This window comes from Nannobrachium achirus (assembly GCF_963921795.1).
Source record: "Nannobrachium achirus genome assembly, chromosome: 10".
NCBI classification, from domain to species: Eukaryota; Metazoa; Chordata; class Actinopteri; order Myctophiformes; family Myctophidae; genus Nannobrachium; species Nannobrachium achirus.
Window position 1 is genome coordinate 18,929,971 of NC_137819.1, and position 15,190 is coordinate 18,945,160.

The 15,190-nt window shown below is 40.8% G+C and overlaps 1 protein-coding gene and 1 long non-coding RNA gene across 2 annotated transcripts; one reads left to right on the plus strand and one right to left on the minus strand.

Annotated features, from left to right (window-relative positions):
* Positions 1 to 1,035: 1,035 nt before the first annotated feature.
* Positions 1,036 to 2,055, minus strand: LOC308292892 (N-formyl peptide receptor 3-like; the record flags this gene model as incomplete). The annotated part of the gene is made up of 1 exon (XM_080735315.1): positions 1,036 to 2,055. One exon carries the CDS (start codon positions 2,053 to 2,055, stop codon positions 1,036 to 1,038), a length of 1,020 nt encoding a protein of 339 aa, XP_080591441.1.
* Positions 2,056 to 9,146: 7,091 nt separating this feature from the next.
* Positions 9,147 to 10,966, plus strand: LOC308293427. Its single transcript, XR_013962465.1, has 2 exons — positions 9,147 to 9,309; positions 10,484 to 10,966. It is a non-coding gene; the product is annotated as an uncharacterized lncRNA (long non-coding RNA).
* Positions 10,967 to 15,190: the final 4,224 nt, after the last annotated feature.

The following is a 15,190-nucleotide window of genomic DNA, read 5'->3' on the forward strand; positions in this document are numbered from 1 at the left end:
TCCGTGACAAATTATAAGATCTGAGATCAGTTGAGCTCTTGACACTCCTCAGATTTCTTTTCCTCTGATGAAAACAGACACATTAGACACATTCAGAGAATTACTTTTGTGTTTTTCGGCACAAATTTACAAGGATCTCACCAATTCATAATGCAGTCATAAAGGTTTGTTACGTCATTGAGTCGGTAATCGAATCATATGTTCTTTCATTTATTTGTAAAATGTTCCACTCCAGAAATGACAGTTGACTGAAAGGCTGTGGGCTGTGCATGTGCATGTGTGTGTGGGAGGGAAGACAGAAACAAGAATAAACTTGAAAAAACATAATATAATATTTTGCATTCATATCCCAGAATGTCAACTTAGAGGCAGTATGGTCAATGTCTATAAGTGAATGGTGTTGATAACAGTTATCATCATTTATTGACAAATAATGTTTTCATACAACAGAACTTTTTCTATTCCATTTACATTATACAGTATGTTTAATGATTACATCTATTGTATATTATAACACCATGCATACGAGGCATGATCTGTACTCTGGTCCTGAATGTATTGTTGTAGCTTATTTTATTTTATTTTATTTTAAATTATTATTATTTTAATCACATTAACACTGAAATCCATATTTGTTCATTAAAATCCTTCAAAAATATTCAGTTTTTCAAGATTTGGCCACATAAACAGTGACATCCTGTGGGTGAAATTGCTTTTGACTCAATCTTGTTTAGAGCAGTGTTTCTCAACCACTGTGCCGTGGACCAATTGGTGAAGCCTATGAGATGCTTTGATGTGCCCTTTGAAATTTGACAGTAAAGTCACAATTTAAAACCTTTTTATTACCTCAAGAAAGAAAAGAAAAAAGACCGTTAACTGCATCAAAAGTAATCAACAAACTGTATTTTTTTATTTTTAAAAGCATTTTCTGTATATTGACTGAACAACTTTCACATGTAGCTATAAGTCATATTTAACCAGGAGTATCTTTACTTTGACTCAAGTACTGGGATTTGGTACTTTGACCACCTCTCTCTACACCTGTGCCTCAGAAAATGAATTCTCTTTGCTATGGCTGGTGTTCCCTGGGTTTGTGGGAGTGTTGGTCTGAGGCAGCTCTTCACTGAAGGCTTTCTCCATCACTTTCAGGACAGACCTGCGAAACACATCCTTGAAATCCTGACCCATGAACACGTACAACAGTGGGTTCAGGCAGCTGTTGAGAAATGCTAGGCACTGAGCTATGACAAACCCAATGATGATCACACCGTATACCGTTTCAATGTAATATTCCACCATGCTATCCACCAACACAATTAGGTGTATGATGTGATAGGGCGCCCAGCACAGGAAAAATGCAGTGATAACAGCTGCTATGATTTTGAAGGAATGACCAGAGTGGCTGGCCAGCGAGTGATACCTCCTGAGCCGGTAGATGATGACAGAATAGCAGGAGACGATGACGGTGAAAGGGACCACGAATCCCATGATGAACTGTGTGATGATCAGGGCCCTAAAGAACCCAAATGGAAACTCGCCATCACACCACCCGATGTTATCCCTATGGTACGATGGTAAGTACTCTGTGAAGATGAAGCGAGGAGAACTGAGAGCCAAGCTCAGAACCCAGACACCCAAACTCACAAAAGACGCCTTTCTGACACTGCGGTGGTTCCGAGCCCACACTGGCCACACCACACATACACATCTGTCAACACTGATGACCATCAGAATGTAGACGCTGGCAAACATGTTTGTGATGAGAACGGTACTGTTCAGTTTGCACATGAATTTGCCAAAAGGCCAGCGGAAGTCCATAGCCATTTCGGTGATTCTCAGGGGCAGGAACGCTGCAACGAGGAAGTCGGCCACAGCGAGGTTGAGGTACCAAACAGTGTTGATGGTTTTCTTCATTCTGAAGCCTGTCACCCAGATGACAACACCGTTCCCCAGCACACCGAGCACTAAGACTATGCTGAAAATGGTGAGCGACGCGATCTTGAGGGATTTGTTGAGTTCCTCCCATGAAGGGTCATTTCCATCAGACAGATCCATGGTTTCATTGTGATGGACAGCAGTTGTATCCAAAATCTCCATCGTCCTAAAACATAAAATAACAAAACAAAGTTAAGTGAATTGTAATAATTTCTTAATTGTCTTACAGGTGCAGTAGGTGTTTTTTGTTGTTGTTTTTAAAATAAGTGTCAAATAGCTCTATATTCTGATAGTAGGCTCTACTCTTTGCTCAAGACCCTGATGCTAGATAGTTGAGTGTGGAGGGCAACGATTCAGGAGTCCAGAGTTGGTGTTGGCTAGAGTAGGGGTCTTCAACAGGGGGTCCGCGACCCCTAGGGGGTCCTCGGAGGTACTGCAGGGGGTCCGCGAAATTATTGGTAAAAAAAAAAAAAAAGAAAAGAAAAGATTTCAAAAAATGTTTTTTTTTTTTTTTTTTCATTTTTCATTTTTCACATTTATGTTAAAAAATAAATCATGATTCTATCCATTTTGAATAGCTTGAATACATGATTACTATGCAATTGACAGATTGTTGATATTATTGACATTGGTTCTCAGTTAATAAGTAGTAGCCTATGTTTAGAAATGTTAGTGGTACGGCCCACCCTGCTCGCTGTAACTTGTACATGTTTAAAATAAAAAATATGTCGTAGCCCCGACCCCCCCCCCACCCTACCATCTCCCCAAACGTGCTAGACCACACTCTCGCATCGCATGTGTTTTTTCAGTAACAGTGGTCTCCCAGTCTCTCCTGATTTTTAGTAAACAGAGCATTTTTAGTTCAGGATGCTTATTGTATCCAATCAGGAGAACATCGATGTAGATCAGCTATTTAAAGTATTTTAAACAGTTTTTCTTTTTTCAAATAGTAAAAAAAAAGGCAAAGATTTATCTTTATGGACAAAAATATAGCTTGTTATGTTTTACCCAAAGAACATCACTTACACTACCTACATGCATTATTATCAGCCAGTATGACGCCATAATCATTTATAATTAAATGCAGTTACTTAATGGAGCTATAGTCAACTTTTTTCTTGAAAAACGGATGCTAAAATAAAAATAATGTTTCGAAAATATTATAAAAAAGATTAAGCTTCATATGTTTCTATTCAAAAATGACCACAAAAAGCGTAAAATAATGATAAAATAATCATTTTGGCCATTGTCAGACTGACTTTGTTTACATCCCTCTTCTATTCTTTTACATGGATTGACAAGGTAATTTTTGAATAGAAACACATATATGAAGCTTAATCTTTCTTATAATATTTTCGAAACATTATTTTTATTTTAGTGTCCGTTTCTCAAGAAGAAGTTGACTATAGCTCCTTTAACATAGGGTAGTGATATTTTAAACAAGTGTTCAACGTAACTATATTTCGATAGCAATCACTGCTATATAGACTGTCTATGAAAACAGAATAGATACCTGTTACGATGTGTTGAGGTGAAGTGTCTTCTTCAAACTGTGTTCAGTGAAAGCTGCATGGGGAGGCAGGGGAGCTCAAATATATACCGGTATCTGTGTCTGACGTCATGTCAGACGTGCTGTACTGTATGCAGGGGAACAAAGAGAAATCAGCATGCAAACATTCAGCAGCAATCATTTATTTATAATAATAATAGACAAAGAAGAAGAAGAAGAAGAAGAGGAACTATATTATGAAACTGTCTCCACTGGAAGATTTTTATACTTTGTTCATGGGGCAAGACTCAGAATATAACATATTGGTCCCATCTGGACGGGCAAATTGTGGTTGCTATACTGCTATTAAAAGAAAAACTGAAAAGTGCCTTGCGGGGAAATAACCTTTCCTTTGTAGATACACTCCTAGTAAGTATTTATTATCCTATTAAAAATGGGAGAGCCTCTGTGTCACTTTATATTTTTGCATTGGCTATTAAAAAAATAGCAGATATATAAGCTCACGGTGTGTCACTTCATGAAATCTGAAAAGTGTGAGAACTACAGATTCAGAAGGCATTTGTAGAATCGGCCTCAGGTCTTAAAGTTATTGAAACACATTCGTTTTTCCACTCCAGAAATGACAGTTGACCTAAATGCTGAGGATTGTGGTGGATTATGAAACAGCAGGGGTGTAGAGAACAATAACAAGATAGAGCAGAGGATGTGGTCACAGAGTAGAAAGTACTGTATAGGCCTACAACATGTTTAGTGATGAGAAATAACAGATATGAAACCTCTGCAACCACCATGTCTGCATGTCTCTGTACAAACTGGATTCTACATCAACGGTAGATGCAGTATGACTAATAATCAGGCCTGGAATTTTATCATTTTAGGGGTAGGGACATGTTTTTAGGTCCACAGAAAAAGATTGTACTTTAACCCTCTAAGGCCCGAATATAGAAATACTTGAAATAAAAAATTGAAAAAAATCAGATGGTGTTGTAGGAGTCCTATTAAGAGGAAAATGTAATGTTTTTAAAAAAAAAATGTTTTTGTAAGGTTTTATAGCCATAAATCAAAAATCATAAATCATGCTCTAATTTACATATGGGGGATATTTTTCACAATAATAACATATGTACATGTTCTAGACATTCTAATGATCACCAAAAAAAATAGTACAGGCATTTTACTTATGTTTTTGTGAGGAATAGCTTCCATGAAAAAGTGAGATGTTGTTCGTCAAAACTCTGGAATGTCAGCGGGTGTGGCGGGTGTGAATGTCAGCCCCTGTGGGGGGTATTTATATGCAAATATTGTGGCCAATGGCATTGTAATACTAGACAATAGAATCCAATGGTGATGTTTAGGTGGTAGGGGGAGCTAAAATAAAATGATTTAAACCTTTTTTTGGATAAAATACAAACGTTGTAATATTACAACCGTGGGCCTTAGAGGGTTAACCCTGCAAGACCCGAATTAATTTCTACTGGCCCAAAAAAATAAAATAAAAAATCAGAAAAAAAAACTAATAATGTTTTTGTAAGATTTTATAGCCATAAATCATAAATCTTAAATCATGCTCTAATTTGCATTTTGAGGATATTTTTCACAATATTAACATATGCACGTGTTCTAGACATTCTAATGATCACGAAAAAAAATATTACAGACATTTTACTTATGTTTTAGTGAGGAATAGCTTCAGTTAAAAAGTGAGATGTTGTTCGTCCAGACGCTGGAATTTGAACTTCTCTGGGAGGTGTGAATGTCAGTCTCTGTGGGGGGTATTTATATGCAAAATCGTGGCCAATGGCATTATAATACTAAACAATAGGATTTAATGGTGATGTTAATGTGAAAAAAGAACAGGAAAACTAATTATAATTTTAAAAAAAAAATGTTGCCAAAAAGCAACGCTGGGCCTTGCAGGGTTAAATGTGTAAAGTAGGAAGTATATAATGCTCGCAATGTTTTTTTTAATGAGGATCTTTGTCCAGATGATGTGACAGTTATCATTTATAGTCATTTATTGAAAATAATGTTTTCATACAACATAACTTTTTCTATTCCATTTATACAGTACACTTATGTTCAATGATTGCATCTACTGTTTATTATAACACCATGCATACGAGGCATGATCTGTACTCTGGTCCTGAACGTATTGTTGTAGTTTATTTTTTATTTTGTATTATTATTTTAATCACATTAACACTGACATCCATATTTGCATTTTAGGGGTAGGGACACAGAAGAAGATTGTACTTTAAATGTGTAAAGTAGGATGTACAGTATATGCTCTCAATCATAGGCGATTCTAGCCTCTTCCAGCAGGGGGTGCACGACCTCTATTACCTCATGCACGCGCGCGCAGCGCGCGTGCACGACGCTCGCGCGCGCGCTTAGCTGTTTTGTAATGTTGTTTTAGCGGATTTCTGCAGTTAATTTTGTACCCAAATGTAACACAATATAAACAAAAAAAGTGTAAAACAGGTGCTTCTTTTCCTAGACACCATGAGCATATGTCTATAGGATTTATTTACTTATTTTGCAGACAGAGGCAGCACAGCCAGGACATATAAAGCCAAACATCAAGTTAATCATCATTCATCAAGCAATCAAGCAGTCATTTACATTGGTGGTGTGGCACAACCACACCACCAAAGATCCATAACCAGCAGCTACCAATATTTACAAGCAAGTGAAGCAAGCATGCGCGCTCGCTCGCGCGCGCACACACACGCACACACACACACACACACACACACACACACACACACACACACACACACACACACACACACACACACACACACACACACACACACACACACGGAGGAGAAGAAACAGGCTGGCTAACTCCACAGTGAACAGATAGTTAAATAAAGCCATGTCTTACCTTAAGAAAATGACAAGAAAATATCCAATGTTATATTGAGGTGCCCAGAAGAAAGTGTTATTCCTTGGAGGCACAGAACACATTGTGTAATCCAGCCTCTTTGAGCAGCACCGAAAACTTTAGTTCACGTATGGTAAATGTAAAAGCTATCCACATGTCCTATGGATGTCTGTAGTTAACCCCAGGTAGCATATTCCACTGTGAAACAACTGTTTAATTCTGTTATTTAGATAAATCTGCAGGTGTCATCATCTGCCGTTTGTTTTTCAGCGGTGCTGTCAGAGACGTTCAGACAGTCACTGTGATTGGTTGAGAAACCAGTAGTCCTATTACCTCCCGCCCCCCATTTGCTGTGATTGGTTTAGAAGTCATGCTATGGGTGCTTCAAAGGGTCAAAAAAGGCGAATTTGAGATGTTCTTCTTCTTAATCATATTGCGTGTTTATTATGATCAAAAAAATCAAAATGGCCGCCTGGCGGCCAGGGGGTGCACATGCACCCTAGGACACCCCTTAAAATTGCCTATGCTCTCAATGTTTTTTAATGATGATCTTTGTCCAGATGTTCTACAGTGTGCTGGTCACTGTGGCTAGCACTGTTCAAATCACTGTTGTGTGTCTTAATAACTTTCATCTTCTACACTGCCACTTGATCAGGGGATAATTTGAATCTTGACCATCAGGTCAAAATCTGTGTCAAATTAGTGTCAGTCTACAAAATCTGTGTCAAATTAGTGTCAGTCTAGGTGAGACGTGACCTTTGACACAATCTAAATGTCTTAATAAAAATGTCTTGTGCAACGGCCTTTGTATGATGAAGCAGGGCTTTGCTTTGCAAAAAAATTATCAATTTGAAACTTGGAGATACAAGGTTTCTGCCCGACAGTAATGATTTACTTTGTTGGCCGCCCAGCCCCCAAAATGGAACGAATTTTTATTTTGGCCGACATTTTATTTTAATTTTTTCCTAATGGCCGGCCTGGACCGGCCGGGAATGAACCGGCCGTTCGGGAGTTGTCCCACTTTTCCCAATGGCCAGCACGTCCCTGGGTACACAGTCAACTCAGGGACACTGATGTGGTAGGTATATAGTCAAGTTGGCTGTAGGTACACACAGGGACATGCTGGGCCCCTGATTCAGCCCGGGAAAAAAGAGTTGGAGAGGCACTCATTGCGCGCTATAGACTCATTTCTTGTTTACAAACATTGAGACCAGATTGAGACTAAATGCACAGGTGACTGTATCATCTAATCAATTCCCACCAATCCCCAAACCTGTTGTTTTGGGGAGCGCTGGTTTCATTGGCTCATTTGGTACCGACCTGCGCGCGCATCTAGGGTTTTATCAGTGTTACATGGACTAGAAATGCATTAATAGAGAGAGATCTCTCTCTATAGCGCTGCTGCTACTCAAAGATTTGCCATTTCAGATCATGACAAGTGACAAGCCAGTGGGCCAATTACTGTACATGAGATATATTTCGTCGTTGTCAGTTGGAAACCTTGTATGTCCAAAACTGTTTGTTTTGTATTTATCATTTTAAAAATGATTTAAACTAGTGAAAACAGCCGATCTACAAGCACACAACGCCTCGCACCGTGAGGCGTTGTGTGCTTGTAGATCTGCTGTTTTCACTACTTTTGTGCAACAGCCTTGTATGATGAAGCAGGGCTTTGCTTTGCAAAAAAATGATCAATTTGAAACTTGGAGATACAAGGTTTCTGCCCGACAGTAATGATTTACTTTTTTGCCCGCCCAGCCCCCAAAATGGAACGAAGGCCGACATTTTATTTTTAATTTTTTCCTAATGGCCGGCCTGGACCGGCCGGGAATGAACCGGCCGTTCGGGAGTTGTCCCGCTTTTCCCAATGGCCAGCACGTCCCTGGGTACACAGTCAACTCAGGGACACTGATGTGGTAGGTATATAGTCAAGTTGGCTGTAGGTACACACAGGGACATGCTGGGCCCCTGATTCAGCCCGGGAAAAAAGAGTTGGAGAGGCACTCATTGCGCGCTATAGACTCATTTCTTGTTTACAAACATTGAGACCAGATTGAGACTAAATGCACAGGTGACTGTATCATCTAATCAATTCCCACCAATCCCCAAACCTGTTGTTTTGGGGAGCGCTGGTTTCATTGGCTCATTTGGTACCGACCTGCGCGCGCATCTAGGGTTTTATCAGTGTTACATGGACTAGAAATGCATTAATAGAGAGAGATCTCTCTCTATAGCGCTGCTGCTACTCAAAGATTTGCCATTTCAGATCATGACAAGTGACAAGCCAGTGGGCCAATTACTGTACATGAGATATATTTCGTCGTTGTCAGTTGGAAACCTTGTATGTCCAAAACTGTTTGTTTTGTATTTATCATTTTAAAAATGATTTAAACTAGTGAAAACAGCCGATCTACAAGCACACAACGCCTCGCACCGTGAGGCGTTGTGTGCTTGTAGATCTGCTGTTTTCACTACTTTTGTGCAACAGCCTTGTATGATGAAGCAGGGCTTTGCTTTGCAAAAAAATGATCAATTTGAAACTTGGAGATACAAGGTTTCTGCCCGACAGTAATGATTTACTTTTTTGCCCGCCCAGCCCCCAAAATGGAACGAAGGCCGACATTTTATTTTTAATTTTTTCCTAATGGCCGGCCTGGACCGGCCGGGAATGAACCGGCCGTTCGGGAGTTGTCCCGCTTTTCCCAATGGCCAGCACGTCCCTGGGTACACAGTCAACTCAGGGACACTGTAAGAGTGTTGTTTACACAGAGTGCAGCTGTCACTGCATTATGACCAATCAAATGCTGGCAGCTGTGAAGACGCCCAGGAGCATAATAAAACTGCGAGACACAGAGACAGCTACACACACTCTTCAAGGAGACCCCAATCCAAGATCCACTGACACAGAGACCACCTCTGGCTGACATGCTGCTGCTTCTTCCTCAACTCCTATGCCTGCTGGGCCTGGCTCTACTAGGTACAGAAAAATAATATTAGATATTTTGTGCCAGGGATCCCCATACAAGATTTTCATTGTAATGATTTTGGATTTTTATTATTATTATTACCCGTATTATCTTTTTACAAAATAGCAGATTTACAAGCTCACAAGGCGCCTACTTGTTAAGATTGGCCTCATATTTACTTACAATTAATTCAATATTGGAATATTGCATCTGGAATGAGACAAAAAACTAAACATAAATCTCCATGAATTCAAGGTTTCATGAGGTGAGTAATAATTGATAAAAAAAATACTTTACCACTTAAACCCTAACATACCAATGTTGAACATTAGTTGAGCATTTGCCAGAGATGGTACAGTACAGTAGATCTAGTAGAGCAGTAGGTCACTATATTATGTGTCCCACTGTGAGCTTGTAGATCTGCTATTTTCAACAAAGATCAGAGATTTGGTGTAAATGGAATAGGGCTGGCTGCAGAAACACGGATATATCTCCATTGCCACCAGGGACGTGCTGGGCCCCTGATTCAGCCCGGGAAAAAGAGTTGGAGAGGCCCTCATTGCACGCTATAGCGCTGCTGCTACTCAAAGATTTGCCATTTCAGATCATGACAATACATGAGTTATATTTTGTCGTTGTCGGGTGGAAACCTTGTATGACCAAAACCGTTTGTTTTGTATTTATCATTTTAAAAAATATTTAAACTAGTGAAAACAGCCGATCTACAAGCACACAACGCCTCGCACCGCGAGGCGTTGTGTGCTTGTAGATCTGCTGTTTTCACTACTTTTGTGCAACGGCCTTGTCTGATTAAGCAGGGCTTTACTTGTACAAATTTGAAACTTGGGGATACAAGGTTTCTGCCCGACAGTGATGATTTACTTTGTTGGTCGCCCAGCCCCCAAAATGGAACGAAGGCCGACATTTTATTTATTTATTTTTCCTAATGGCCGGCCTGGACCGGCCAGGAATGAACCGGCCGTTCGGGAGTTGTCCCACTTTTCCCAATGGCCAGCACGTCCCTGATTGCCACCTTCATTCATCTGTGTCTGTCTGTCTGTCTGTGTGTGTGTGTGTGTGTGTGTGTGTGTGTGTGTGTGTGTGTGTGTGTGTGTGTGTGTGTGTGTGTGTGTGTGTGTGTGTGTGCGTGCGTGCGTGCGTGCGTGCGTGCGTGCGTGTGTGTAGGCACCGCGCAGGCTGCTCCCTCGGCTGAGATGAATCTAGAGCGTGGCAACTGTCCAGTGTTCTGGTTCGGCTTCAACGGCCGCTGCTACAAGTACGTAGCCTCTCACATGAGCTGGGCCACGGCGGAGCAGAACTGTTTGGCTCAAGACGCCAACCTGGTGTCCGTCCACAGCGAGGCGGAGCACGACTTTGTTCAAACCCTGATCCGGAACTTTGATCCGTATCAAGGAGCCACCTGGGTTGGTCTCAGCGACACTCAACAGGAGGGTGTGTGGATGTGGTCGGACGGCTCCAGAGTGGGTTACACCTCGTGGCATCACAGTCAGCCAAATGGGGCCGCAATTGAAAACTGTGTTACAAGCGGTGGCACTGCATGGTATGACTCGGGATGTTCACGCACATTTCCTTCCGTTTGTGCTCTTCGTACAGTCTGTACTTGTACTGTGTCTCCATAATAAAAGAATATATACATACATACATACATATTTTTCAATGTATTTCTTATTTATTTTTATTTTTTTCCAAATATAGGCCAATTATTAAAAATAAATGGAAAAGGGAATTGAAGAAAAAAAAACATGGCCCCCCTCTTGTATTAGGAGGGTAGTATGAGTCACGGCTAGTTCCATTCCTTGATTCTCATTGGCTGGTTTGGTTTCCTTTTAATTGCTGTGGTATATGAGACTACGGTATAATCCACACCTTGAATCAGTTTATATCAAGCCCAAGTGCGTTATTTCTTTCCACAGTGTTCCACAGTGCACCAATTATCTGCACCTGTGTATGGAAAAAAAGCTGGGAACTACTTTCTTGTAGCTGGGAACTACTTTCTTGTAGCTGGGAACTACTTTCTTGCAGACCGTGTAGTGAATTATTAGTGAAATAGAACAGTTTTAATTGTACATGTCCATGGTTTTTCATGTTGCCATATTGTAACCGTTTTAGAAAAGCAATAAGCCACGCGTCTCGATCACCACGCCTCTCAGCCGTTATAAAATACCAGGTAACCACATGCCTCTTGTGGCTTATTGCTTCAATCTATCATGGTTAAAATGGAGTTTGAGGTTACAATGGGTTTGTATAGGAAGGGGGCGTGTCTGATCAAATGAATATCAAATGTCTCAATACTGAATCGAGAAACTTAAAAACTGTCCTCAGTGCTAACATAATCCTGAGTATAGACAATGAAACTACCCCAATCTTTGTGAAAAATCAGAACGGGAACACATTTTGTGTATCATTATTTTATGATTTAACTATTGAAAAATAGCAGATATACAAGCTCACAGCGCGGCACCGAGTGCCGCGCTGCGAGCTTGTAGATCTGCTATTTTTGAAAAATCGTGAAAATTAGAATTTTGACCCGATTCTATAAGTACTAAGGTTTTTTGAAAAACCCATGTTTCTATGTCAGCAATCTGGCCAGCCATCGTCAAAGAAAAGGTCCTTTTCACTTGACTGGAGCTCAGTTAGCCTGTTCTTGAGAGACTACTATGTCAGTGGTTCTCAAACCTTTTCATGTAAAGGACCCCCAAACTGATATGTATTTGGCCACGGACCCTCATTTCAAAATATCTAGTTCCAGGGACCACCCTGAAGCAAAATTTGAGTTACAAACGTTCGCTTTGAAAATACACATATTCAAAGATTTGCACACATTTTCACAACTTTTTCAAAAATAGCAGATCTACAAGCTTGCAGCGCGGCACTCGGTGCCGCGCTGTGAGCTTGTATATCTGCTATTTTTCACTGGTTAAAGCTTTCAATAATTTCTAGGCCTAAATGGGTTAAGGTATAAAGAAACGGAATAGAAGCATAAGACCTCAGGGTCAAGGCCAAGACAACAAACCAAAGACCACACTAAATAATGAATAAATACACTAATTCAATTCTATAGTCTCCGTGACTAACACAAAAACATGCAGGAGGAAAAAGTGAAATTTGATCTGGTGAAGCGCCAGGGCCCTGGGGATTTAGCGGCGATAACCGATACTGATATTTGTTTGGGAAGCAAATATAACAAATATCAGTATCGGTTATCGGCTAAATTGTTATTTTAAACATCGGCAACGGCCAATCATTTCCATATCGGTGCATCCCTAGAAGTCAGAGCATGGCTTGGTGGATCCTGTACCAAAACTCTACACGAAACCCTTAAAGTTGTACCATGTAACTTTTTTTATAAAACAAATCTTAAAATTGTCCTAACTGTTAAATCGCTAAAGTTTTAGAACACCCACTCCGTTATTTTCAGCTTCTGAAGCCTTCTCTTTATATGTTTTCTTCTTAGCAGTGACAGGGGCGGGATTTCGCGCCAAGATGACGTAATCTGCATCATCTGTATACGTTGTGTATACGTTGCCCAATCACATCGCCGATCATGCACACATGGTACACTACCGGCCAATCACAGCAAATCTTGAAGTGGGGTCGCCATATTTGTAGTCGCCCGTGTGTCTCTTTACTCATAAGGTAATCTCGCCTACCAGGCAGGGTGAAGTAGTCCGTTTCTCCGGAATGCCTGAACGCACAGGAACCAGGGACCCCTCTAAAGATAGCTCTCGGCGTTGTGGAGGCAGACGCGGGGGTGTGAAGGTACGAAAAACGGGCGAAAGACGCGAACGCGACCGCGGTTTGCTATAGGGCTACTGACCACTAGTTGAGCATCTTACACAGTATAGCTTTAAATAAAGGGAAGTAAAATCCATGTCAAAACCTAACCACCTGCAAGCTACAACCATAACACCCCTGATCAATAGACATAGAACACAGATGATCTGATGGTTCAATATTCACTACCAATCATTTCAGATCATGTGGTTTCAAATTACCGGCTATAAGAGTCAACTTGAGGAGTCAGATTTTCGACACTTTTACTTAAAATGATTAAACACGCATTTAGTCTGAGAAACCATTTGTATTGTAATTTCCAAAAATACAGTTCAATTAAAAAAAAAATACATGACAAATAACTGAATAACCTTAATAAGTTTCTCTAAAGTTCTGGTAAGAGATCTATCCTGCTTTCAGAGCCCCTTGAAGCACGGCAGTTTCCCAGCTTTGTGGAAGTACAGCAAAGGATGAACAAACAATGTCATCACACATATTGCATATGTGATGTCATTAGCAACTGGGTTGGAATTTATCTGTAGTAGGGCTAGAACAAAGGGAATAGAGCTAATCGTAGTCAGTACCATTACTATCAAGCTGATCAGAATGATTCTAAAGGCCCTTCTCTTCATGGTGTTTCCCTCCCCACTGTCCCTCTGTCCTTCTCCTGGTCCAGGCTGTTTCAGTACTCTGAGGACCGAGAGGCAGCAGAAAGAAACCACAGAAATGCACACAATGTCAATGCCCAGTATGATGTAACACATACACCCAAATGCTGTTGAAGAATGATCAACTGTTAATCCAATGCCGATGGCAAGCACCGTCAGCCAGACAACACAGCAACAGGCCACCTTGTACCGAAGAGCTTTGTATTTGAGAAATACCACAGGGTGAACCACCGCTATGTAACGCTCCACACAGATACAACACTGGAACGATGGAATAGAGAAGAGGGCAAAATCAATGGCAACGTAATTAACCATTAAAAAAATGCAGTTGCGTGTGAAAAGCCATGCAAAGTAGAAGACAGAGAACAGTAAATCAATGATCACAGATGCAGTCAAGTTGAGATAAAAGAACTCGGAGGCTATCGTCCCACCAGCTCCACTCAGGATCAGCCACACAACGTAGCTGTTGATGGGGAAAGCCAGGATGAGGCAGAGAGAGTTCATAGCAGTTTGTAGATGGGTGTTTGAGCACATGAAGGGGATGGAGGAGTTGGTGCCGTTTCCCAGTGTGTCATTCATCTTAAGACTGTGTTCGCCCTGTAACCCGTACAGAAGAGAAAGATATAATGACTGTATTTGCGTGCAGTTGACTGAATATAACAATGACACAACCAAGCATGTTAAACAACTCCTCTCAACATTCTTCTGAAAACAACAACTATCCTAATGAACAATGAACACAAGGTTAAAGTGAGCTCACGTTTAGGATGCCAGCAGAGTGTCTCAGATCTCGGAGTTGGGTGTTTTGGTGAAGTCTCTTCTTCAGACTTCAGTCTTCACTAATCTTTCAAGACAAGTACAGATTCCGAGCAAAACAAAGATTTCCAGGTTCCCAGATTGCTGTCTACCTGATGTCACATCCTCCAAATGATCCTCTCTACGCTTGCTTCCTCTAATCATTCCCTTCCCTCCACCTCCTTCCACTGTGTTGCTTGTTGTACACCTGCAGACATTTTCATAATTTTGTTTGATATTTGATCTGTGGAAATTCATATTTCATCTGGAGCTGACAGTCCTTATCAAAACTTTGGCTGGGTTTCATCAGTGCCGGCCCTTGGTTGTATAACTTTAGGCCACAACGACATGACAATAATTTGTTTAAATTTGAGTAGCACACTGAGGCGTGTCTAAAAAAATATATAGACATATATATTGTGTCACACACACACACACACACACACACACACACACGCGCGCACACACACACACACACACACACACACACACACACACACACACACACACACACACACACACACACACACACACACACACACAATATAGGCCTATATACCAAACTCTGCTAACATCACCAGACGTTTCAGGGCTACGGTCTTCAAAAAAGGGGGACACCTACATACACACCCAG